A 27,558-nucleotide genomic window follows, 5' to 3' on the forward strand; every position below is an offset into this window, starting at 1 on the left:
GGGTAAGTAGTGCGCTTTACAAATTCCATGATTGATTGATTGATTGATTGATTGAACACAAGCCCGCTATATTCCAGGATATCATTTTTAGATCAAGGATACGATTGGAGCTTATGGCACTAAATGACGCACATCTAAATATAGGGTCTGCACCTTTAGCTCCACTAGATATCGCTGTTTCGCATAATGAACTTAAAGTAGGAATACAGAGTATATTTCGCAACCACCTTGTTGTTTCCCTCCCAAAGAATCCTCATAACAGATGACGTCTCCCTCTGGGGTACAAACTATGTGTGACACTTTCTCATTTACTTCTATATCTTTTTTATTCATCGTTTGTGGTCAATCGACCGCCTCCAGAGAGGATAATGTGTAAAAACAATTTGAGGTTTCTAAAAATGTGAGTGTCCCAAAATGTTGAATTGGTTTTGGTGCAACTGGTTTGTAAAAATAACCTAGAGGTAGGGTATGAATATCAGAACTTTGAGATGGTATCTCCTCATATGCTTTCAGTAGCTTGGGGACAGTGTGGGGTTGTCTAAAATTCACCACAATGCCGTCACCTTGTGTATCTTTTGGTGAAACACCTACCCACCCTACCCTTCTCACCATCAAAATGTCACCCATCTTATGTGGATCAAATCTTTTATATTTGGAAAGCCAGTCAACTACTTTATTCCTGAGATTAAACCATGATTCCTTCTGATCTCTTTTTAGGACTGGGACACCCGATAACACCAGTTCATATGGGCATGCCACAGGGGGTAATCTCATAATATCAGCATTAGGTATCAAATCAGTCCCCCTTGGACTATGGTTAATCTTCCTTGTGCTATCATTCCCTGTATTGTCCCAACAGTTAGTAGCCAGAACAGGGATAATATTTAAGGGATTGCTATCCATCGATCCCTTTGGGCTACTCCCCACCCTGTCACAGTTTACCAAGGTGGGACCAGATTGTACAGAACTTTGCACAGCATTTTTGACTTCTTTGCTCTCCGTGTATCTAGCCTCCAATTCACATAGTAGACAAGTCCCTTCCTCAACTATCCTTTTAACATCTTCAATAGTAGTACATCATTTTGTGGTCATCTGGTCTAACTGATCTATTTTACTGTCAAGGGCTATCAATTTTGAATTTAAACATTCATCTATCTGGGACTCTATCATATCTAAAGCATTTTTGAAAATTTCCACCATTGTGCGTTCTTCTCCTTCCACCCTCCCACCATGTTTGCCTTGATTCAAATGATAATCAATGTCAGTTTGGACTACGATCGTTCTACATTCTATCTCTTCAAAGTCTTTCACGATACTGTCCCCTTTATTAGGTTTCACTATTGTGGCCGACTTCCCTTTCTTTTCAACCAGTTTTTTCTCCTTCGTCGTAATCTTTAATTTACCTTTTGTCGATCTTCCTAATTTTTGGGGCCTTAATCTTGTAAAAATCCCAGCTACCCCTGGTTCTTTTTGTGGTGATTCAGACACAGAATTGTTCAAGCTTAGTTGGGCAGTTTGGGAACATCTACCCTCGTTCAGTTGCGGAGCAATATCCAATAATTGGTTAGTAGATTGTCTATAGGTTGGACGGTTTGAGGGGTCAAGTGAAAGCCGTCGCTGCGTCATTTCAATCTCATGGCACAATACTGACTCCGCTCAAGGTATAAAGTCATCTAGTGTGCCAGCAGCACCTTTTCGTTTACTCATTTCAAGCAAAATTGAGGATTTTGGGGGTCCAAATATAAAAATAACAGTTAGATTTAAAGATTAGTAGCACTTCCAACTGTTCAACAACCAAATTTAGGATTAGATGTAGCAAATACCTCCGCTTTTGTAGGAGCCAAGAGAGGTGGCCCGGCCCGGCCTTCTTCGGCCACAGACGGCCACAGATGGCCCCGCCCATGTCCCAGGCTTCTCCCGGCGCATCCAGCGCGCGTCCCGCGGGATGAGGGTCCAGTAGCCCCTTTATGCGCCTCCTAGTGCCTGGTTTCCGCGTCAGCGGCATCCTCGCCGCGAGCGGGGATGCTGGGAAGTGTAGTCCGGCGTTCGGCGTGAGCGTCGGAGCTCGGTTGCCGGTCCCAAAATCAGCAAGGCAGTGGGGGTCCTGGAGAATGCCCGGTGAGCAAGCGTCCAAGTTTACAGTGAAAGCACATTGCAATCTATCTGGAACTGTCCAAAAGGTTCTGGAACAAGCCACAAGGTTCAGGGACAAACTTGAAAGTTCAGGAACAAACCAGAAGGTTCTGGAACAAGCCAGTAAATAAAAATTGAAAGCACATGGCAATCAATCCGGAACAAGCCATAAGGTTTAAAAACAGCCATGTGATAGTGGCAGGCATCATTGATTTTAGGAGGTTATAAATATCACTTCCTTGGACCACACCCTTTGCTAGGCAATCAAAGTTCCAGTGAAAACATCAACCATGTTTCCCCCGCCGACCCATCTTACCTGTGCATCCAGGAAATCTTCCTCCGTGAACCTTGTGCTTCCTGGAGAGAGTTCTCGATGATCTGCAACAGATGAAAGAGAAAAGAGAAAGCTAAGTACATTTAGGGGCTCATTATGATTCTGGCATTCCTCTGACCGCCAGACTCGTGGTTGGGCGGTGGTGGTGGTCTTCTGACTGCCACATTACGACCTTGGTGGTCATGCCACCCTGGCACCGCCGACTACCCAGGGAACCGCCTTTTCCCAGGCAGTGGCACGGTGGTCAAGAGGCATCACTCCTTGTGGGTGTACACAGGGGGGCACGATATGTGCCCCTTGTGTGCATGCACCCCCAGTACCAGCACAGTGGACTTCCAGTCCCTAATGTGCTGCCTAAGATCCATATATATATATATATGTATATATAGTGGGAAGACTAGGTATTGCTCACTTCTTGAGTACCTTTAATCTGACCTGTGGCTTTTGGCAGATGATATGAGCACCAAGTGTCAAGGAGAAGATGCTATTCTCCATGCCAGAAGGATTGTACCATTTTATGGTCATGCTTTTTCTGCTCAAGTCCTCGCCTGCCATTTATCAGCACCAGGTAAACAATATTTTCTCATGGCTACATGATTTCTGCATACCCTACCTGTTGGTTAGGATACACAGAGCAAAACTAACAATCAAGGAACCAAGCACCATGTGGGACAGTTCTCTTTAATTTACCTTGAGCATCAGTAAAGATCTGCCCATTGGATGTGGAGGAGCATTTTTTGGTGGAGTGGGAAGGTCTCAATACCCAGAAGCAGGTGAGAGCCTGATTTGGACTGAAAAGTGTTGGAAGGTCTTTGAGGACTTAAAGGCAGTGCTATGCAGTGTCCTTTTGTTAAAGGCACCTGACTATGCTCAGCCCTTCATTTTACAGACTGCAGCTTCTAACAAGGGATTTGGAGCTGTCCTGGCTCAACTTGACATGGGCAGAGAAGTTCCAGTAGCATTTATTAGTTGTAGACAGCATTCCAGTGAACAGGTTTAGGCGACGAATGAGATGGAATGCTTTGCTATAGTGTGGTCTCTGAGAAGGTTCCAGTCTTAGTAGTTTGTTTGTAGTCAAAACAGGTTATGAGACTTTAGACACTGAAGTCAAAACCTCAGTCTGGAAAATTAGTATAAAAATGGGATCCAAACCACCCCACTTTCTTCCAGTTCCAAGTTCGTCTTGATCAAAGAAGGCAGTACTCCAAAGAGTACTTGAAATAATGCTCCGTGACCAGGCTGGTGTTGGCCTAACAGTAAGTCTCCCAGACGTGAGGGAACAGGGCCTTCATAAAGTGCCAGAAGCCAGCCTGCTCAAAGACAGAACAAGAGTGCCTGGCCCTACAAGTGCAGAAACCCTGACTGATCCAAACATAAGGATCATTCAGAAGTAGCTGACCACTGACAGCGAGCAAAGCAGGTACAGACCCGAAGTGTGAGGGGTCCTCCAGACTCCTAATGCAGTTCCTGCCTTCAATTGTATAAGCAATTATGCAGTAACTCGTCATATTGCTGCTCCGAATTTCCGCCCCAACTCGAAGGCCTGGTGCTGGCATCACCTCTAAGAGGAGTACATTATTCATGAGCCACTGCATCAACTTGGAGAAACAAATGCAAAAAATGAGCACCCATCTGCATTGGCAACAGAGGCTGCATCTGCTGAAGATAAGCATCCTTCTGCAATGGGCATAATGGCTTCAACACCGGCCATGCCAGAGAAGTGCGATGTTCAACCGAGTGTTCATAGGAGGCTTTCGTCTCCCATCCCCAGTCTCCTGTCTCTATCATTGAAGCCCAGAAATATGACCCATGCCGCTGATTTACCACGCTGCTTGAACCGGAAATGTGGGGTTGCACCCACACAAACTGAAAGAATGGGCCTAATACGCTAGAAGGCTAAGCATTTACAACTTGAACATGATGCGTTTAAAGAACTCTTGAACTGACCTACGAATTTACATAGGGGATTATTTATAATGATGAGTAGCATTGCCTAATCAATTCCATACTGGTAATTTGCCTATGTTATCCTAGATGGAGGGGAATTTGCCACAGAGAGAGCGCAACGTGGAAGTGGGTACTATAGAGCTAATTGCATTTTACTGGACCTAGAAGAGATATTGCAATCCTACCCCTGTACCATCTTTGGCATGTGTAATATTTCATTTTGCTGAATGAGTAACGTACGATTTTTAATCAAAAGATAAACAATGGACTGAAAAATATATACATTTTTCTGTTGCTTGACTATTGTGTTCTGAGCACTTGCCCCCACAATACTTTCCTGAGAGTTTGACAGTTAATGTTAATGTTAATAATGACTTGTAAAGCATGGGTGGTTTCATGGCGCTATGAAAGGCTCTGAAGGCTACCATTGAGCAACTTTAATTATAGGCTTGTGCAAATAGCCACGTTTTAAGGGACTTCCTGAATTGCAATAAGTCGGTGCAGGGCTGGATCTCCAGCGGGACGGAGTTCCACAGTCTGGGGGCTAGTGTGGCAAATCTGTGGCCTCCTTGTCGTACCCAATTAAATGCGCGGATGTGAGGAGTGAGAGGTGAGCAGAGCGTAGGTTCCAAGAGGGAGTGTGCCTGAGTATCAAGCTGTTAATAAATTTGGGGTTATTGCCGTGAAGGGATTTAAATATAAGGCAGCCCACCTTAAAAGCACAGCTTTGAGGGATTGGGATCCAATGCAGCTTCCTCAGCAGAGTGGTTGCTGGCTGCTGTCTAGGTTGACGAAGGATTATTCTGGCTGCCTGATTTTGGGACATCTGCAGCCGTTTGAGCAGGTAGATTGGCATGCCCAATACACAGAGTTAGCATAGTCCAGGTGCGACAGGAGAGTGGCAACTACCACTTGGATCAAAGCAGCCTGTGTGAGAAAAGGGTGTATCTTCTTAATCTTCCGCAGTTGAAAGAAGCATTTAGAGATGACCGAGCCAACCTGAGTTTTCATTGACAGGTCACTGTTGAGGGTGACTCCGAATGTTTTGGCAGATGGGGAGGGGGAGGGTGGAGGACCTAGCTCTGATGGGCAGTTCTCCCTCACTTCCCTGAGATGGAACTTAGGGAAGGGTAAACCTGCCCAGTTTCGAGAGCCATCTCAGAATACACCCCAGGGCACAAGTTTTATCAGCCCAGTTGGGGAACAGTGCCCCCATTGCCCTGTCCCTCCCCCCCCACCCACCCCCAGTACAAGGGTCTGGTAATTGTATATTTTACAGGCTCATATAAGAAATCAGAAAATGTGTCACTTATAGTGTTTCTTATTTTTTCTAAAACATACATTTTGTATTGCTGTGTCTATTTTTGGATCATAAACTACAATGCAGGTTAGGAAGACCAGGCTCTGTTTCAAGCCTCCATTCATGGGTGGTAAAGCCACTAAATCATCAGTATAATTGAGGCACTTTATCTTTGATTCACCTAATAATAGTCCTGGTTTTGAGGACTTCATCAAAGTAATAGGCAAACATGTGTATGTACATTTATGTGAAAGGGTTAATTTCCTTTATTAATATATTCTCTCCAGGATGCCATGGTAAAGGAGTTTAAATAATAGCTCCCAGTGCCAAATAAATAAAAAGCCCATGAAGGGTCACAAAGAAATATTAGACATTTCATTTTTGGGTCCTGGTTTGAAATGGTTTATTAATAAATGCAGGGTATAGAAGTTTTGGGAAGAAACCCTATTTGGATTCAATTTAAAAGATTTCTCTAACAGCAACTCCGGTCTTCTTTTGTTTCAAATGCTACAGAACAGTTTCCCTATATTTCTTTTCACAAAATAGTTGTTAGTGTCAAGTCACGTACCATTCGTAATTAATGATCAGCTGCCATTCTTAAGTAATGGTTTAAGATGAGACATTAAGGAACACATTTTGTAAGATCTGATTGAATAGTTTTTACATTGATTTGTTTACCATAGCTGTCCATTTCATTGAGTATGGAATCCAGTTCACGTGTATTTAAATTGCACATATTTTTGTGAGTGTTTTTCTATTTTATTCCTGTGTTATGAATTCACATTTCTATAGCACCGCAACAATTTCCACTACTTGGCATCCATTATCTGGCAAAACACTTTATTTCAGTTTTCTATCAACTCTGTGTGGGGGCGGGGGAAAATCATATTCAAATAAAAAATATAACAACGCAAATATTAAATATGCATTAGTAAAGTCATAGGGCATCTCTTTAATTTGCTAATGCATGTCAGTAAGGCATACACAAATGAGCATGGGATACAGTGAGGTGTCAGTGTGTTTCATGCTGCATGGGAAGCAAAGGTTAGGGAGTAAAAAACAGGGCACAGACATAGGAGCCACAAAAAGATGCAGTTAGAACAAATACAATATGTACTTTTGTGCGTGCCAATGTTTACAAATGTTAGCACATTAAAGCCAGACCTTATTATTGTTTTTACTCAATGAGACGCTCTAAGTACAAAAGTTATACTCAGATGTGGGTTTAATGCTGTGGGTTCCATACTCACTGTGCCCTTGGACTCTAGCCTTATCTGATAAGGGTCCAACACGCCCAAACAATCAGAGGCTGCTTATGTTAATGTTCACAGCGGACAGGTCTAGAATTTTCCAAATGAAACTGGACCTAGGCTGATTTACATATGAATGCTTGCTGTCTATTTTGTTTTGCCACAGTGAACAAAAATAAAACACTGGACTGGAATGTAACCCAAGGACATTGTCAGTAGATAAGAATAAATGATACTGTAGCTGTTGTTGTTATTAACTTATTGACACCTACTTTTACTTTTGTTGTTACATCTGTGGTTCCTGCTGTTGTGGCAGCTGTTGCCACTACTTTGGTTACAATTGTGGTCATTGCTGTCATTGCTGTTGCCGTTGGGGGCGTGGTTTGCCGCGCAGCGGAATGGCCGCTCTGTGAGTGAGCTCCGCCGCCCGGGAATTAATCCTTCCACGATCCTGACATATGGAAAGTTGCTGATCTGCTCTATATTGCCTTCAAGCGGCGGAACACCCGAGGACCCAGGTGTAGTATTCCCATGGCTTTCCCGTGTTCTGGGGCTGAGCTACGCAGCTGTCTGCAGAGCCGCCGGCTGACCGAAAGATGCTTATCCCTGGTCGCCGTGTGGGCGGGAGGCCCTGAAAATTGAGCCGGTTGGACTTAGGCCGCAGACCTGCGGAGGCGCTCAGGTACCCCTGCCTGTAGTGGACCAGCGGCTTGAGGTACAAGCGTCACTTGCGGGGAAGAAGGGAGCCGCTGCGCAATCTGTTATACACACCCTGTCGGGTGGAGTGTGTCACAAGGGCGATGAAGAAGGATGCGGTGCCCTACAGATTGAGACCGCCATTTTGAGGCAGCTGCAGCTGAGACCGGGCGCGGCTGGGATGGTCTGAGGCCCTGGCAGACGACTGCTCTTGCCACCACTCCAGCATTCAAGATAGTTGCGGTTTCACTGCGGATCCCTGAATTGGTGCAGTGCGATTTGGGTCATGCGCGGTGCCCTCTGCTTTGAGACCACCATTTTGCGATCAGATGGGGCTGTGTGGGCCGGCTGCCCTTGCAGAGGGTCACCCCCACCGCCGCTTTGTCTCTCAGCGGTGGCCGTGGTGTGTGCTGTCTTGGACACTTTGCCAGGAGATAGGGGTGTGTGGTGCTCTACATGCTACGACCGCCACTTTATAGTTTAGTGACATTTGGGCTGGAGTTGGATGCGGCTTGGAATCCTGCTGCCCTTATCGTGGATCACACTTGCCGGCACGCAGAATCCTGGTTGTGACTCCTGGGGGCCGTGTGCGTACTGTGCCTATGACACGCATTGACGTTCATACCACATTGCTTCTGTAGCCCTGATAGTTGTGGAGTGGCCGTTCTGGGGCAGAGTTCATTATGGGTGAGGCCCTGAAAAAGACACTGGTGGCGTGCAGACGAAATACAAGGCCACTGGGAGGTCTGTGTGGATTGCTGAGCTGCACGGCCTGGAAGTGGTGAACATGAGGCACTTTAGAAAAGAAGCAGAGGCGCATGTAACGCTATCCTCTGGGAATTGTCTGGCTTCCCTTGCACATCCCACATCTACATTGCCTTTGCAAATATGGGCAAACAAGATGCTAAACAACCAAAACTTCCCTTTGAAAATAAGCGAGCCGCGCGACATACAGAATTGGGCCCGGATTTGCAAGCGGAAAGTCAGCATGAAACACACTCAGAGGATCATGGTCAACACCTGCGGACCCTTATGTTGGAGATGCGCTCCAGCCTTTGTAACATCCACACGAAGTTGGATACCCTAACTACACAATTGGACTCGGTCAAGACCCAAGTAGCGGTGCAAGGGACCTGTCTAGATGTCCTGGAAAACCGCCTCACCGAATTTCACGAATTTCAGGTGGAAACAAAGGAACATTCAAACAACAAGATCCACCTCTAACAGGTTTTCCTGTGAGCCAAGATATGACAGGCATACGCAGTATTTGTCAAAATACCCTTCACACACCAAGAGGTCCCTTGGTGTCATGCTTCATCATCGGGGTCTTCCCGCCCGCTGCGGGACGGGGCGTGCTACGACTAGCGACTACGCTGGAGCACTCAGATATTGTAAGTGCTATGTGAGGTGTATTGTTGTGAGTGTAAGTAGGGTCAAAAAGTGATAGGAAAAGTGAGGTTAAAAGAATACCTGGCCTTTTGAAAACAAAAAAAATCTTTATTACTCATAGGCTGATATTGTTAAAAATTGGTGTGGCGGAGTAAAACACAGCTTGTCAATGTGCTAGTTCTCCTGATGGTGTCAACTTGTTTCGAGGCTACCTGCCTCTTCGTCAGGACGGGGTCAGATCCCTCTATCACGCACTAATGTTGCCATCAATGTGTGTTATGTGTATATACAGATTAAACGGATATTCTAATACCTATGTGGTATGCAATTAATTTACAGTTTATAGAGCCCTAACAGTATTACTGATTCGTGGGCTGAAATGAGTTGGAGACAATGCCCCATGAGCCAATCAGGAATGAGGGGTAAATGAAACTTCCATTCAACCTCGAGTTCTCCTCGCATCCTCCCTCGTCCGCGGCTTCCGTGATGTGACACATGGGGTTAAAGCCAGATCAGTTGACTGGGGGTGAGTGCTTGCAGTGTTCAACACTCCTTCTATTATCCCCTTTGGTTTTGCCATGGGTATCGCATTTCTCATTAGCCTGGATGATCGAGATGCTATGATGCAGGCTTGGCAGGGATCTGTATGTTCAGCTGCTGTTGGACCTGGGTTATACAGTATAAGTTCTTCTTGTCGGATTTGGTACGGGTGACATGGACATGTAGCATGCTCCGCAGTACTCCCGGCCACCCTGTGCGAACAGGAGGGTTTGCCGGTTTCACTGCACCCCCATGGAAAGGTTCCCTGTATTGCTATATGGTTATTTGAGGTTTTTCTTTTTGGGGTGGGTGTTCTACAACCTGATTGGGGGTTGGAGTGGGAGGTGGGTGGAGGGCAGGGATTGTTTTCTTGTTTATTGCATCTTGTTGGTTAGAATGCACGGTCCGTAATCGGAAGACAACACATTATCACTGCGCACATCGCTTCTTTCAGCGTAATATCCACGCTTTCACGCTAATACACTAAATTTTCTTACATGGAACATCAGAGGGCTAAATGACAGTAGGATATCTAGACTCGTGCATGCTTATCTATCCAGACATAATATAGACTTGTGTCTATTGCAGGAGACACATCTCAATGTCACTCCATCCCAGAGGCTTCGGCACAATAGGTGGGGAAACATGTACTCCTCCATATATTCTAATTACGCTCGAGTCATGACAGTGTTGATCAGGCGGGTCATAGACTGGCGGGAGGGAGAAGTTCGCAGGGATCCCGAAGGACGGTATACCCTCATACATGGTATCTTGGGAGGCGTTTCCATTGTCATAGTAGCGGTATATGGCCCCAATGTAGATTCCCCCAACTTCTTTCAGGATGTTTGGACTAGGGTTAGAGCGACCGGATGCAGTACAATTTTGTGGGGAGGGGATTTTAATGCTATCCTAGATGATGACATGGATAGGAGGGGAGCGGCTCACCCCTTACACCTGGCTGCTAGTGCCGCCTTGACTGCCATAATCTCTGATGGGGATTTGCTCGACATATGGCGTAGGAGACACCCCTTGGTTAGGGAGGGTACATGTATATCTGATCATCACAGCGCTTGGTCCCGGTTGGACTTCTGGTTAGTTTCATGTGATGTAGCCACTTGGACCTATGATGCCTTGCACCTACCGCGTTCCCTCTCGAACTACACCCCATGCCTGTTGAAACTGACATTCCCAGGCTCATCTCCCCGTGCATTCTCCTGGTCTCTCCCGCCACATGCCCTGCTAGATGAAGCCTTTAAGAAGGAAATACGGATGGATATCACCGATTATTTTACTCTCAATATGGACTCAGTAGATACTGAAGCCTCACTCTGGGAGGCATTTAAGGTAGTTATCAGGGGAAAGTGCATTGCCCGACAGACGGGTGTATTGAAGGCCATCAGGGGTACAATCACCTCACTGGAAGCTCAAATAAAAGAGCTTGAAGAGCAATTCTATTCCATTAATAAACCCGACAATATGGCCCTCCTGAAATCCAAATTGTTAGGCTTTGCTGAAGAGGCACAGCGTGAAGTTAAGTTCTTGGGGAAATACACAGAGGTGCCGTGGTAAGGAGAGGGTAATAGACCGGCACGCAGGTTGGCTGATATGATCCGACCCTCTAGGTCACTCCGTTTATTCACGAACTACACACCACAGAAGGTGCCACCATCAGAGGCCAGGCAGAATTTCTAGATGCATTCTCCACATTTTATTCTCACCTACATACTGCAACCCAGGAAGCATGGCCCGAGGGAATGCAACCCTTCCTTATTTATTTATTTATTTATATATTTATTTGCTGGTTTGTATAGCGCTCGAATCAACTCCAGATGGAGTATCTCTGCGCTTATTGGTCCGGTGACAACAGGAGTTATGTTTGAGTGGAAAGAATGGAATGGAATCTAGATCTCATTTTTTAACAGAACAGTTTTCAAGAGTTTCCTGAAAGTCAGATGTTCCTTGCATTGTCGCAAAGACAGAGGAAGTTTGTTCCATAGGGTATGCCCAATGATAGATAACGCTTTACTCCCCTGTATTGCTTTCTTAGCACGGGGAACCACTAAAAGAAGAAGGTTGCTAGACCTAAGAGATCGAATGGGAGTATAGGGAGTAAATTTCTTTTCAAGATAGGCGGGTCCTTGTCCATTTAGACACTTATGGATCAGACAACATATTTTAAACTTAGTTCTCTGTCGGATTGAGAGCCAATGTAGCTGCTCAAGGAGGGGCTTAGATGCTGTTCTCGGGGGGGCATTGAGGACAAGGCGAGCTGCCGTGTTCTGAATGACCTGAAGCTTGGCCAACACGCCTTCGTTGGCGGAAAGCAACAGGCCATTACAATAGTCAATACGACTTAAGACCAAAGACTGAACAAGAGTTTTCCTGACAGAGTCAGGTAGCAAAGGGAAGACTTTGCGTAACAGGCTAATGGTATGAAAACATATACCCGAGATGTAGGTAACGTGTTGTTTTAATGACAGATCTTGGTCAAATCGAATCCCCAGATTCTTCACGACCTGTTTAGGTTCTGGCACTGCTCCTAGGTCTTGGGGCCACCAATCAGGAGTCCAGAGAATTTTGGCTTCCCCAAACAACATTACCTCAGTTTTGTTGACATTACACTGAAGGTAGTTGACGGACATCCAGTTTGCCACTGCTTTCATACCTGATGAGAAGGAGTTTCTTACTTCAGCGGATAGAATCTTAAAGGGGAAGAGGAGTTGAGTATCATCCGCGTATGATACTGGGATGAAACCATATCTACGCATCACTCTTGCCAGGGGTGCCACATATATGTTAAAAAGGGTGGGGCTTAAACAAGAGCCCTGTGGCACCCCTTTTGAGATCTCTACTTCCGCTGAACGATACGCACCCATGGTGACTCTCTGGGTGCGATCGGATAAGAAGCTCTTCAGCCAGTCAAGGGCTTTGTCCTTGATGCCAGCGTTCGACAACCGATCAGTCAAGATGGTATGAGACACGGTGTCGAACGCTGCCGATAGATCTAATAGAACCAGGATAACTGAAAAGCCCCTGTCCTGGTACATGTGTAGATCGTCAGTGACAGACAGAAGAGTGGATTCCTTGACTTGCTTGCACTAGTTTGGTTCCAACAGAATCACAGACATTTTATGGATCTCCCGTTTACTGTGGAAGACGTCGCCCAGGTTATAAAAAGTTTACCGCTACACAAGGCCCCTGGGCCTGATGGCCTGACCACCTCCTTTTATAAAACCTACGTGGAAGAGTTAGCACCTCGATTGTTGGCATTGTATGAGGAGGCTCTAGAAGATTGTATATTACCTCCGTCCATGAGGGAAGCGATAATTATGACCCTACTAAAACCCGGAAAGCCAGAAACGGAGATAGATTCCTATAGGCCATTATCAGTGATAAATATGGATGTTAAAATCCTTGCCAAGCTGATTGCAAACAGGTTGCAGCCTCTACTTTCTATTGTTGCACTCCCTGACCAGTCGAGGTTCATCCCCGGGAGGTCCATCTCTCACAATTTGCGGACTGTCTTCTCGGTGCTGCACTATTTACACCCAGATGTACATGCTGCAGCTGTTTTTTTAGACGCCACTTAGGCATTCGGTATGCCCGAGTGGCCTTATTTGTTTGCTTTACCAGGCCGTATGGGATTTAGCCCGCTCTTCATTAATTGCATTCGGCTGTTATACACTCTACCCACCGCTCGGATCAGGGTGAACAGCTTACTCTCGGATCCCTTTCCCATTTCGCGTGGCACCAGGCAGGGGTGCCCCCTCTCTTCTTTGCATTTTGCGATGGAACCCCTTACTGCACGCATCAGGCAACATCACACAGCTCGAGGTATAGGGTTCAGCACTAGGAGTCTACTCATTTCGCTCTATGTGGATGTATGTATGTATGTATGTATTGCATTCTTATTTAGCGCAACACTGTCACCCAAAGGGTATCCTGGATGATGTGACTCTTTATATTGTCAACCCAGAGGACAATCTGGACCCATTTTTGAGGAATTTATCCGCTTTGGAGGTCTGGCCGGTATCTTCATTAACTGGGCCAAATCTGTGATATTTCCACTGACGGATGGCATGCCTCAGTTGACCTCTGAGTTCCCTCTAAGGTGGGAGGCCGAGGCGGTTAAATATTTGTGTGTATGCATAAGTGGGGTCACGCAGGAGGTGTGGAATCTAAATTATGGGCAGGCTGTAACATGGTTGGAGGAGGAGGTTAAAATATGGTCTAGGCTTCCGTTATCCCTGGCTGGGAAGATTGCATTGGCTAAAATGGTCATCTTACCGAAGTTTTTGTATTTATTTGTTAACATCCTGATCCCCCTTACGCAGCACTTTTTTAACTCCCTGAGGACGCAGCTGGTCTCCCTGGTGTGGGCGGGAGGACAGGCCAGAATTTCCTGGGATTTGTTGATGCTCCCATTGAGGCAGGGATGTTTGGGTGCTCCGAATATGCACCTCTATGCGCTTTGCGCTCAGGCCCAATTCCTGCACTATTGGGTCCATCTGATGCCCTTCCAGTCTCATGCGGCAGTTGAGACTGACGCGGTTGCATCTGCCTCGCTCAGGGTGGCGCTTTATCAATTGTCACGACGCCCTCCCGGAGATATAGACACCTCTGGGTAACTGCATTGGGCATGGTACGAGTTGTGCAGGAGGGCGGGTATCCTGATACTGTATGTCCCCTCCATCTCACTGGACCAGAATCCCCTTCTACCTTGCATTCAGGATGGTGTTGGTAAAACAATGGTACAGAAGATGAAACTTCACACTTTCGCGCACCTGTACCCGGGAGACATGTTCAGGCCTCTCCCGAAGGCAGCTGAAGGACAGGTGGTACCCTTTGCCGAGCTATTTTTATATCATAAGTTGCTTACAGCCTGTTGCACCCTCTGTTAGGATTTCCCGATGGCCTCACCGCCTTTGCCTGCATTGGAGAACCTGTTGAGATCCCCATCTCCCCGTAAACATATTACATGGCTCTATACACACATGCCAAACACCGGTGAAACCTAGAGCCCCCCAGTGGTGGAATAACGAGCTCCCTACTTCTATGACTGAGCCCCAATTGGACTTCAGCTGTGGGCAGCTTACTGAGGTTTCCCCTAACTACAGGCTTTGATTGATTCACTTTAAATATTTGCATAGATTCTATGGGATGCCTGTGGGTCTGTATTGCATGGGGCTCAGGGAAGATCACAGTTGTTGGCGCTGTGGGTACACTCGTGCCTCATTTCTTCATATGGAGTGGGACTGCCCAAAGATTGCTGAATTCTGGTCCATAATTTTCACATCAGTGAACCAAATCATTGGAACGTCAGTTGCTCCATCCCCCACATTGGCCATATTAGGCTATGTTAAAGACACCCCGGCTAAGCTGCAAAAACTACATGCACTTCTGCTGTTTGCTAAAAGTCAAGTTGCAGTACATAGGGGTAGGAGGAGGGTGCCCTCAATTAAGGAGTGGATTACAGATGTTACCTACAGCCACACACAATTAAACACTTTTTGGGAGCTCATGCCCCCTACTACAAGACCACTGAACATTTGGGAACCATTGCTGGCCTGGGCTTGGGGAAAGCGCGATTCTACTGAGGAAACACGCACAAGTGATCTTCCGACCCTTGTATCGATGTGATTTGCTATTGGTTTTAACCTGTTTTTGCCATGCTGCCTGTCTTCAATCCCCATGAACAATGGTTTTGATCAAATGTGCCTAGAGAGTTCTAGAACCTCTATGTGATACTCTGTAATTCTTATTACTATTAATCAAGGGACAAATATATGTACAATGATTATGCTCCTATTGGAAGTGGCCGTGTGGGATATAAGGAAATACGAACTTGTTGTGTAATGTACGAACTGTATTTATCTTGAATCCTGATATATTTTGCTAACATGCTGGCCTGTTGTGATGTATGGTTGACCTTTTTCAAAATGTCAATAACTTTTTTTTTTAAATGCTGTTGCCGCTGCCTTGCTAGTGTCAGGATACTCAAAATGTTGTGCTTGGAATCCAATGGGAATGATGGACTTTGTTGTGTCTCTCAGCCCCACTAGGGACCAAATGCACAGGTATATGAAGGCCAGTGGTAGAACCAGAGAAAAGGAAGTTGTATAAAAGAAAAAACAGAGTCACTGGACTCCATCACCCTGACTCATCACTTGTGTTAACCAAAGATGTCTTCAGGATGTAGTGGATATCTACAAGTCAGAGCGATATCTTAAGTACCTTGCGACATGCTTAAGTGTGATAGTAAATGAATATATGTGAGTAATATCTCTGTGTAACCAACCCTCTGTAACTTAATATTAGACTAGTAATTACTCAAACCTGAGCACATAAGAAATGAAAAAAAGATATATAGATATATATGTGTGTGTGTGTGTTTGTACACATATACATGTATAGATAGATAGATAGATAGATAGATAGATAGATAGATAGATAGATAGATAGATAGATAGATAGATAGATAGATAGATAGATAGATAGATAGATAGATAGATAGATAGATAGATAGATAGATAGATTTGATATCTGATATTTTTGAGGGGGTATTTCTAGAGCGCAGCGTTCGCTCCGGAGGGAGCATCATGGCGCTAAGATTCCTAAAAGCCCAGCTTTGGAGGTTGAAGGAGGCTAGATGGCAGCTTTAGTCCAGTCGTCGGGGAGGTTGAAGATCCAAGTCTTTAGGAGATGTCTGAAGGGTTTCTCAAGGGTTTGATGCCTCAGGTGTTTGGGCATGCTATTCCAGGCTTTAATGGCCAGGAAGCTTAAGGTTTTTCCACCTTTCGTCTTCAAGTTGTACCTGGCAGGGGACATGAGGTTGTCTTGGGCAGAGCGGAGGGGACGAGTCGGGATGTAGTGGGGGAAACGTCTGGTAAGATATTTCGGGCCAGTGGTGTTAAATGCCCGAAAAGCAATGGTAAGAATTTTAAAAAGTATTCTTTTATGGAGGGGAAGCCAATGCAGGGATCTAAGGGCTGCAGAGATAGATGATTTACGGGGTAGTTTAAGAACCAGACGGGCAGCTGTGTGAAGAACGCTCTGAAGTTTTGTCCGAGTAGACTTTTTAGTCCCTGCCAGGAGGCCGTTGCAGTAATCAAGGCGTGAGATTACGAGAGCCACTGTTACTGTTTTCCTGGCATCTAGTGGAAGAAAGTCGAAAAACTTTCTTAGAGATTTTATTATGCCAAAGCATCTGCCGGCAACATTCCTGGCGTGCTGATCGAATGAAAGATCTGAGTCGAAGAGTACGCCAAGGTTTCTAGCTGTTGTTACGGTCTGGGGAGGGGCGACAGAGTTATCCGGCCACCAGAGGGCAGGGCAAAAGGAAGTGTTCTTTCCGATGGGGAGGATCTCTGTTTTGCTAGAGTTACATCTAAGATGGTTGGTGTCCATCCAGTGGAAGACCGCTGTTAAACAGTTTTTGAGATTGAGCTCAGCATAGGTTGAGTTGTCCTGAAGGGGTACAATCAACTGTGTATCGTCGGCATACGAGGTTACAGGTATGCCGAATGATTCAATCAGGGATAGGAGAGGGATGAGGTAGATATTGAAGAGGAGGGGACTCAGGATGGAGCCTTGGGGTACTCCTGAGGGGACCTTTTTCTCTTTAGATTGATAGGGGCCAAGAGCGACGGTTTGGCACCTATCAGTGAGGAATGATTTAATCCATGATAGGGCAGTCTCTGAAATCCCTATGTCTATCAATCTATTGATCAGGATTGAGTGGGATATGGTGTCGAATGCTGCTGTGAGGTCGAGAAGGATGAGGATAGCCTTCTTCCTTTGGTCTTGCAGCAGTTTGATTGTATCTGATAATTCAATCAGAGCTGTTTCGGTTGAGTGTTTGGGACGAAAACCCGATTGTTGCGGGTGCAGTATATTATGAGCTTCTAAGTAGGATTTGAGTTCTCTGTGGACCAATTGTTCGGTTATTTTTCCCAAGGCCGGGAGAAGAGTGATCGGGCGGAGATTGGTCAGGTCTATCGGGGATTTATTGGCTTTCTTCATGAGAGGTTTGACTAAGCCCGTTTTCCATAGGCGAGGGACCGATCCGGTACTAAGTGACGTGTTGACTATGTCGTTGATAATAGGGTTCACCACGTCTATGAGTTGGTGAAGGATCTTGGGGGGACAGGGGTCGGAAGGGGAACCTGACTTACATAATAGGATAGCTTCTCTGGTTTGAGTAAGAGTGACGGGGTGAAGTTTTTAAGTCCATCAGCTGAGGATGGTAGTTGGTCAGAAAAGGGGGGCCCTGGAGGGGTACATGGAGGGGGGAAGTTTTTTTGGATGGAGGCGATTTTTTCGTCAAAGTACTCTGATATTCTGTTGCAAAAATCTTGGGAAGGGGGGATTTCGGGTTGGAGTGCTTTGGGCTGGGTGAATGATCTAACTATTGAGAACAAGGTTTTTCACTGAACAAACCTAAGGTTACGGGGATGTTATGGTTAGATTCACTTTTTATCCACACAAAATCATAGAAATTCACCAGTTATAGTTATACTCATAGTTATGCTTATGTTAAGTAACTAAAGCTCATGGCCTAAAGTGACTTAACGGCAAGAGTTATAGTTTCTTCAGATAAATATAATATAAATATAACTATAACTACTGAATTTCAATGGTTTTGAGTGGGTAAACATGAACTTAACTATAACATCCCGGTAACCTTTGGTTTATTCAGTGAATTTGTATGTTTTTTAAACGTAAAGTAATATATAACTGGACCCGTGGATATTCGCAGAGCTACGAAGATATGCATCCCTAGACATAGTTTTATTTCTTTAATAACTCCAAAACTACTGAACAGATTTTCACCAAATTTCAAAAAAGGCTCTTTCTGGACTTGGAGCTAGCTTTCTGCCAAATTTGGTGTAAAACTGTATTTATGTATTTATATTTAAAATTATTTATTTATGACACAGTAACAGTTGCCACTGGGTAGTTATAGTTAAGATTGTGTTTCCTTAGGAAATGTTTATGTTACTTATACCCTTTGGCATCATTTGATGAATCTTCACTACACTCTCCCAAAAAAGTGCTACTTTTTGCCTAGTTTGCACCTTGAAACTTTAAGGAGGATCCATCAAGCGGGAGCCCAGAAAAGCGGGGGTCCAAAAATGCGTTTTTTACATTAAATTTTTCATAGGAATTTAAGCACAGCTATAGCCTAAACCGCTGAACAGAATTACACCACATTTGGCAGTGAGCTAGATCTTGGTCCTGAAAGAGAGCCTTTTGTAATTTGGTGGAAATCCTTTTAGCAGTTTTGAGCAATTAATGCTCAAAATCTTTGTATATATCATGACGTGGAGCTTTGCAGACCTGACAGATCTCATGCTGATAACTGATTTGCTGCTACCACATCAAAAAGGATGTGGCAGCAGACATCATAGAACTGGGGACTAAGGGCCAGATGTAGGTCGGTCGGTAACGGCCGAAAATCGGTATTTTCGGCCGTTACCGACCGGTATATGGGTGACAGGTATGTAGGGGGCATTATTTTAACGAATCGGTAAAATTACCGATTCGGTAATTTTACCGATTCGGTAAAATAAAAAATCTGTAAATTTACCGATTCTGAGGCACCGAGATGTAGGTGGGACTCTTCAGAGTCCCAGAGGCCGTACAGAATCGGTATTTTACCATCAAATCCAATTTGATGGTAAAATACCGATTCCGGTGTGCATGCACATGTGTGCATGCACACCTATGCCATGTGACAGGCAGGCCTGCCCTTAGGGCATGTATGCCTGCCACATGGCACCCGAGCCTGTTTTGGGGGTGCCAGAGGGTGTCAAAGTGACACCCCCTGCACCCTTGTGCAAATCGGTATTTACCGATTCGGTAAATACCGAATCGGTAATGCCCATTCATTCCTATGGGCTTCAAAGCCCATAGGAATGAATGGGCATTACCGATTCGGTATTTACCGAATCGGTAAATACCGAATTCTTCAGAATCGGTATTCCAGCACATCTGGAATACCTACATATCCACCCCTTAGATTTACCGATTTTTAATTACCGAATCGGTAAAATTCGGTAATTAGAAATCGGTAAATCTATTTTACCTACATCTGGGCCTAAGTCCTGAGCTGCAGAAAAAAATGCTTGAAAATTAAATAACCGGGCAGGGTAGGATTACCATGACCCCTGAGGCCTGGCAGTGGTGCCCCAGACAAACTCCATCTACGGTCAAAAACGTTTTGTTTTTAATTTTGCCATGAATTTGCAGAGGATCCAAAAATCTGCGGCAAACGTTTTTTTAAAGTGAGGGCTACAGCATAATATTTTTTTTAATGGGGTGGGCCATGGCCAGGGGAGATGTATTCATGGTTTAGAAGAAGGGGGGAATATAGCCCCTCCATTAGCCTCTAAGAGGCCCCGTAGACCCCATCCCCCAGGACCCATAACTTAGAAAATAGGAGGGGGTTGAATGTCCACCCCTCCCTGAACCATTTCATGGCCCCAAGGATCCATCCACCATGGATGGCCCATGGACAGGGCAGGCAGTGAAAGAGCAATGCGCTCCTACCCAGATGGAGAACAAATCAGCTCCTACCAGGTGGGAGCACAAAACGTGTCCCTGCCTGCACTCTCGGACAGGGAAAATACACTGACCTGCTCCTGCTTGGTGGGAACAAAAGAAAACTGCTCTCACTGCACCCAGAATGGGTGCAGGGAGAGGATCCAGCAGGATGCGGGGGCCTGTTCCTCACCCTGCAGACCACAATGAGGGAGCCGCTGTGTGGTGCCCCGGGTGAGCACTGCGGTACCACGCTTAAAAAGAAAAAAATAAAGTGTGCTTCTGCAGGGAGCTAGCAGGCTGTGGGAGTCCTGGGGCTCCCTCCACTGCCCCAACACAAGTTATTGTCTGGGGTACCCTGGGTACGCACCGGCACCCTTTATATAAAATTAAAAATCCAGTCTCCTGTGTAACTTCACAGGTCCACTTGCAGGGAGCTGGTGGGGCCGCCAATATCCTGAGTCTCCCCACGTGGTCCCTAAGCAAAAAATAAACATGGGTGCCCCGGGTGGGAATAGGGCTTCCAGAAAAAATAAAAAACAACTGACAAAAGTGAATTATAAATAAGAGGTCACCGTCGTTCATTTATTATTCACTGCTCCTTCGTGGAGTGTCGTATAATGCCATGAGACCTCTATTTACATATACATTTTTTTGGGGGGGTGAGCACTAGAATCTTGTTTTTTAAAGTTGTGAGGGGCTGCAGGCTGTTCTGCTGCCCCCCAGAAACATTAGAGAAAAAACACATAATTCTCCTGGGTCATTGAAACCATGACCCCAAAAGAAATTACCATATTTTTCTAGCACTTTCCAAGCTGGAGCTTTTGCTTTACAGTAGAAAGTGCAGCACACTCTAGGGGCTGGTATTATGGCTGTGTTTTATGTGGCCCAAAGATGTATAAAATATACAAGGGCTACTTGTGGTTGTTTTCATGATTACATCTTTTGGGCTGAAAAATTTAAAAAAGAAATATTCAGAGACATATTTTTTCATTAAAAAAAAAACTATGGGCCCGATTCACAAAGGTAAAGTTAGACAAAAGTCTAACTTTACGACTTCTGAAATTCACAAATGGCATTTACGAGTACTAAATGCAGTTTGTGAATACCAAAAGTCGTAAAGTTAGATTTTCTTCTAATTTTACCTTTGTGAATCGGGTCCTAAATGTTTCTGACTCTTCATTTTCACATCTTTCACCCACAAAATATCATTTAAAAAACGATGTAAAAAGAAAGAGTCACAGACGTGTTCTAATAAAACGTTATTAATTATTTTTACATTATCAATATTAGTAAACATTGCATTGTGTGTATTTTTGAAATATACATTTAATTGAAATTATTTGTGATTTTTGGAGAAAGATGATAGATATGCTTTAAATATAAAGGGGTTGGGTGGAGGGGTGGGTTTGGTTGCAGGGCTTGGCGACATGCCAGGCCCTTCGGCCAAACCCCAGCTGCCAAAGGTCATGCAGAGTGGGAGGTGGCTTCCTGCAGGGGTTGGAAGCAGGGTCTGGCCACAGGGCAACCCCGGCTGCACATGGCCAAGGTCATGCGCAGTGGGAGGTGTGTGCCGGCAGGAGTTGGATGCATGGTCTGGCCATAGGTCAAGCCCTCAGGCCAACCCCCACTATGCAAGACCAAAGGCCATGTGCGGCGGAGGTGTTAGCTTTACCTATAATAATAAAATAATACTTGTGTTAGAAAAAACTGGAAATACTCTGACAAAAACAAAGGTTAAATTGACATTATAGTTACATGAAAATGTCAGCTAAAACATACTGTTTTAAACATAAAAACACTGAAAATCACCAGTTATAATTATCTAAGGTGACTATAACTCAGGCCCTAATTTAACTATAACTTGCTCCCTCATCATGCACTGCTAATTACCTCACATATTAGATCGGTTTTTTTAACAATCGCTTATAACATCTTCTATGATATCATTGACAAAACAACACTGCAACATCTGAAATGACATCATTGACAACAGCACTGTGCATGGCAAGGGCCAACTCCTCAGAAAAGGCTTTAAATTCAAGAGCTCCTATCCCAACAAAATGTGATTCAGTTGTTGCCTCCCTTTTGTCTTGTATTAAGAATGATAGCCCTCTAGTTATTCATTTGAAGTCTGTGGTAATGCTGCAGTTGATTACTACGGAGTTATGAGAAAGAATGCCACTGGTGTTTGAAGTATGATTCTCTCTACATTTCAAAATGTATTACCTGAAAGTGATGATTAGAGAACTTATAAAAAATGCACACTAATTTTAGCTTTCTAGGGTGCTAACCATAATTTCGATGACAAAAATAACGGCATAATTTTGTTTCTTCACTGCAGTCTCCTCTATAATTGTAGGAGATAGGATTATTATTTGGGGTTGGTGACTACCTACCACAAGTAAATAATCACAATCCTTCTCAGCGTGAACCCTCAAAGTCGCTATATTAACCTGAGTTCTCCCGCCTGTGAGCTATTGCACAAAGCAGACAGGCTTAATTTAGGGCAAAGTGTAAAGTACGTTTTTATGCGATACGAACTAGTAATCAAGTCAAAATGCAAAACAATAAAAATCCCAAACCAAATATGGAAAAGTGAGTAAAGTGTATTTAACAAAATACCATAAAAAGGACAAACTAAATAGGGGAACCAGAGATATATTTATTTAAAAGTTATTTTATGCAGAAACCGTGTCAAGAAGCACAAAGAGCAGATGATAGTCAATGGTAACAGTAGCCTGGGAAGTAAGCGCAATTTGCGGCATGCCTCAGTGGAGTGCGGGTCAGATACACCAACCACGTTCATCCTGGTCAAAGATCTTACCTTCTGACTTAATCCTGTAACTCCCAATACACCACAGGAGTACACTTCAAAAGTCCCCCAGGACCTCAGTGGAGGTACTTAGAGACTGATATAGTGTCAGGCAGAGGCCAACAGAAGGTCCAGTTACCACTAGTCAGCTAGACAGTTGCAGGGACGGCCTTTTGTAGCTTGTTGTATCCATGTAGCTTAAATAGAAACTCAGCCTTATGAACCTTGGATTCCACTTCTTGGTCCTGGGTACAGGAGGGAGCAGATCCAGTCTTTCACGCTCCTTTTAATTACCAGACAGCAAATCCAATTATCTTGTAGTCTTCCTCAAATCCAGCAATGCTCTCAAGTGGGTAGCTGGAAAGCCATATTTATACATTTTACTTGCTACTGGGTGGGGTTGGCTCCTAGGCACATCCTAAATAATGAACTCCTGAAGCCAACCCTACCCACTTTGCTATTTTCCAGATGGTGAAAATGTTTCGACAACACTGAACTTGACTCTGAGGACTGGGGTGTTTGAGGAGTGTACTATGATCATTCTATTGTCTTCCTACATGTAACACTAAAATTCAGTTTGAACGAGCCACTGTGCCCATAATAAACGCAGAGACAGGGGTCTGGTGGGAGAAAGCAGGGTTCATCACAAACCAGACAGTAGATACACAAGATATGTCTTGCTAGCCTGTTTTCTTCTTTTTAAGAGCGACCCTGACATTATGTGGAATTTTCCAGCAGACCTGTTAAGCAGGGGTTGACACTCAAGCTGGATTCAACACTGTATTCTCAAAAAGGATGCACACAACCCCACCCCGCTTATTCTGTGAGGTTCACAGGAGTCACCTCTGTCCATTCAGGTCAACCTATTGTGTGCTCCTGTGAGGCATTTGACACCCATTTTAATCCTATTCAAATGCTAATCACTGGCTGACAGAAGTTGATGAGCAAATGCAAATTAGCCTCTGGGAAATTCAAAAGTCACTACTCCTTAATATTTAAGAAAAAAGCTATCTTCACCATTGAATTGGATTTTAAAATAATTAAAATTGTTGTTTATTGTTCTAGCTAATCTCATCCCTGGGATACAGAATTACTATTTTAATCTGTACTCAGTCGTTCTACCTAGGACATCCAGACACAATGAAATAGCTTGTTGATGCTATTTACTCTAAGGACATGTTAACATTAAGGGGGTCATTAGGATGACGGGCGGACTTTGTCTGCCCGCCATCCCATCGGAAAGAGGGACCGCCAGCCTTAAGGGCGGGGGTTCCAATGTGTGCATCAGGATGCGCCCGCCACAGTGGCGAGCGCATACCTCATTTTAAACATTGTGGCGGTCGGTGCTCACTGCAACGCCCGCCACAATGTTAAAAATGTATGCATGCATTTGCATACACGAAGCAGCAGGCACCGCGCTGTGCCTGCTGCTTCGTGTATGCAAATGCTGGGGGGTACCACAGGTACCCCCGTGTGCACCCCCCACCTCTCCTTCACTCTGGGGGCCCCTAGAGTGAAGACCGCATGCCTTTCCGTGGCGGCATCGCCGCCACGGAAAGGCATCAGATTGGGCCCATCATATTATGGCTGGCGGTGTCTATTAGACACCGCCACCATATTAATCCTTTTCCACCCCGGTCTTTCCGTCCGCCGCGGTCCCCCCTGCCATACTAATATGGCGGGGGGGAATTCAGGAGAGGATGTCGGGCGGATTGCCCCCGCCAGGCCGGCGGTGGCTACCGCCAGCCTGGCGGGGGCAATCCGCCCGACATCCTAATGGGCCCTGAAATGTCTACATGTCCTACTTTTAAATACTATGCTCCCTGTCTTGTACACCACAAGGACTAGATTACAGTGACTTATTAATATATAAAAGGGAGATTTTTTACCTGTCTAAAGGGTTTATTTTGACAGGTTGAAATGCAGTTTTTACACTGCTACAGCCAGGCTCTTTTGCTAGGGCTGAAACCATGTTTTACACTGTCACTGCATCAGGTATTGCAGTACTCTATTAGCATCCTCTAGTGGCATTTAACTTACAATTTCAGATACCATACCAACAGTAATTATAACCGTTGCATATTTTTGAATGTAGTTTTACTTTTCCGAATCAAATGGCACTTGTTTCAACTATACAAGGAATAATTAAATCCACTTTCTTCTCAGTCAGACTTGGAATTCACAATATTTTTCTGTTTAACTTGGATTATTGTTGTTTCTCTGTAAATAAGCCTTTCACTGTATACGCTACTTCTACTACAAGGAATTTATCTCTCTTATTTTGTACTCTATTTGGTGTTGGAGTTTTTGATCACGTTACACCTCACTTAAACCAATTGCGTTGTTTATACCTCTTGATTTTTGTTTTCAATCTCATTATCAATGCATAGTTTTCTAATGTGTTAAAGTCTTGCGTCAATTTATTTATCCGATTTTCTTTACTCTTCTTATCCTACCGAGCACTCTCTTTCGGCCAGTTAGGTTCTCCTGGTATGTCTTCAGCTTTCTGACAACCTTCTCATTAAAGGTGGGTTACCTTCTTGTGCTCAAATCTCTGGAGTGACCTGCTAGTATCTTTGAGACTTCCCACTCCTCTGAGTGCGTTCAACTCACTTTGTGATGATCATCTGTTGAACCGGGCTTTCCCTGATTAATAGTACTCCGAACGAAACTGATGTCTTACAACATGTTGTTATCAAGTTTGAATTGTATACTGTACTTCTGCTTGTTACAAGTGATTTGTATAAAAGCACGGTGTAAATTCAAGTAAATAATACAATAGATACAATACATTATTTCAGGATGTATAAGCAATTGCCTTGCATCAACTCTGGCTGCTCCCCTGCTTACTTTGCAATTACATTAGCACTGGTCTCCATTTTGCCCTATTTGCTAGCCACCAATTTTACCACCACTGTTTGTCCAAGGCTTTAGAGTACACTGGCAAATAAATATACATACACACCTTCTCACCTTTCCATCCATATTCTTTCATAAATTCATCATTCATACGCAGACATATGTATCTCTACTTTGTTCGAACCAAATCTAGGAATCCATTGATTACCCACCTGAACCCATGACCTCCTTCACCCATCCCTCTTTATTCCTTCATACTCCAACTACCCAAATCTATTAATTCATCCATTCGCTATATAGCCACACCCACGTATACACCAACTACATTCATCCTGCATCAGTGAATGCACTAATTCCCATCTACCTTTTCATCCAGGCATCCGTTCACACACTTCCATTCATTAAACTGTGCATGCATTTTATGTGCACTCTGTATGTATGTGTGTACAAATAGGCCCCTAAGACCTTTCTGTGTGTATTTGCGCACACATGTGCCTCTGTATGTTGTGCCTCTGCATGTGTATGTTAGTCACTATGGCCCTGATTACGAGTTTAGGTAACATATATCACCCCTAAAAAATAACAATAACATGGAGTATGTCGTCAAAATAATAAGTACCTCTTATTACGAGTTTTTGTGAAATAACTTAGATTTTGGTGTCTAACGCACCAAAATCCTCAGGATACAGTAAATACCATACACATTTCCCCTGCTAAATTTCGCCAGGTTTCAGCTGCCGAAATTAAGCTTGAGCTACTTAACACAGCCAATAATTATCGGATGCATTAAATACATTTTAACTCGTAATTCCAACCTGTGCGTAAACAGGGGTTTATGCAGGGGGCGGAATATGACAAGCCACTCATAATCAGGCCCTTTTTGTGTTGATTGGGCATGATTTTGTTGCTCTGCATGGTTGCATGTGTGTGTGTGTTCATGTATGCAAGTTGTGTTTGGTCAGTGTGTAGATGTGTGTTTGTCTGAGTTGCTTGCTCAATGTGTTGAAGAAGTCTCTAGTTGTTTGCCTTTGTACTTGCATGTGTGTCTGCAGGAGTGCATGTATGTGTGCTGACATCGGACATAACTCTTTATATGTCTTATCTTTCTGCATTGCTATGCATTATACAAAAGTATGTCCAACTAGCTTTCCAATTGCTTGTTTCACCTGTTTGTTTGATACTTTGTAAATTTGCATGATGGCACTGGAACATTGTTACATGCTTTAACTGTCATGGTCTTAACTATTTGTGTTTTCCAGGCTCCAACACAGAAAATGCATCACATGGTCTAGAATCTTGGAAAATTGGAATAATCGCTGCCGCTGTTTTTCTGGTTCTGGAGGTAGTTGTGCTGATCATCTACTGCCGAGTGTGTCGCAATAGAAAGAAAAGGTAGACCCTAGAGTTTGACTGTTGTATTTTGTGCCTCGAATCTGAAAGAATATGCACTTTATGACTAGATAAAGATCTACTTGACTTTGTGGCCTAGTTACAGAGGAACCTTCAGACATAAACATTAATTTGTGGTCTAAAAAAACTTGTTCATGACTGCCTGGAAATCACAAAGGGACACCTTGCATAAATGCATTCACTTTTGTGGATTTCTCTGCGATGAGTGTGGAGAAATCCACTGTAGGAAGTTCCATAACAGAGGTGGAAAGTCGGAGTTCCGAGCATGGGGGAAGTTTGTAACACTGATAATACACAAACTCAGCCGCGGCCTGTCCAGGTATGAGCGGTGGGGCCGTGTGGG

At 44.4% G+C, this 27,558-nt stretch overlaps 1 protein-coding gene across 2 annotated transcripts in view; it reads left to right on the forward strand.

Moving 5' to 3' along the window:
- Nucleotides 1-27,558, forward strand: part of LOC144819598 (uncharacterized) — a 203,472-nt gene that overhangs the window by 100,924 nt on the left and 74,990 nt on the right. For both annotated transcript variants that reach the window (XM_078677421.1, XM_078677423.1), the window contains one exon: nt 27,065-27,197. In XM_078677421.1, coding sequence (XP_078533547.1) covers nt 27,065-27,197 — 133 coding nt within the window. The remainder of the gene's footprint in view (nt 1-27,064; nt 27,198-27,558) is intronic.

The sequence above is a fragment of the Lissotriton helveticus genome, chromosome 2_1, assembly GCF_964261635.1.
Source record: "Lissotriton helveticus chromosome 2_1, aLisHel1.1, whole genome shotgun sequence".
NCBI lineage: Eukaryota > Metazoa > Chordata > Amphibia > Caudata > Salamandridae > Lissotriton > Lissotriton helveticus.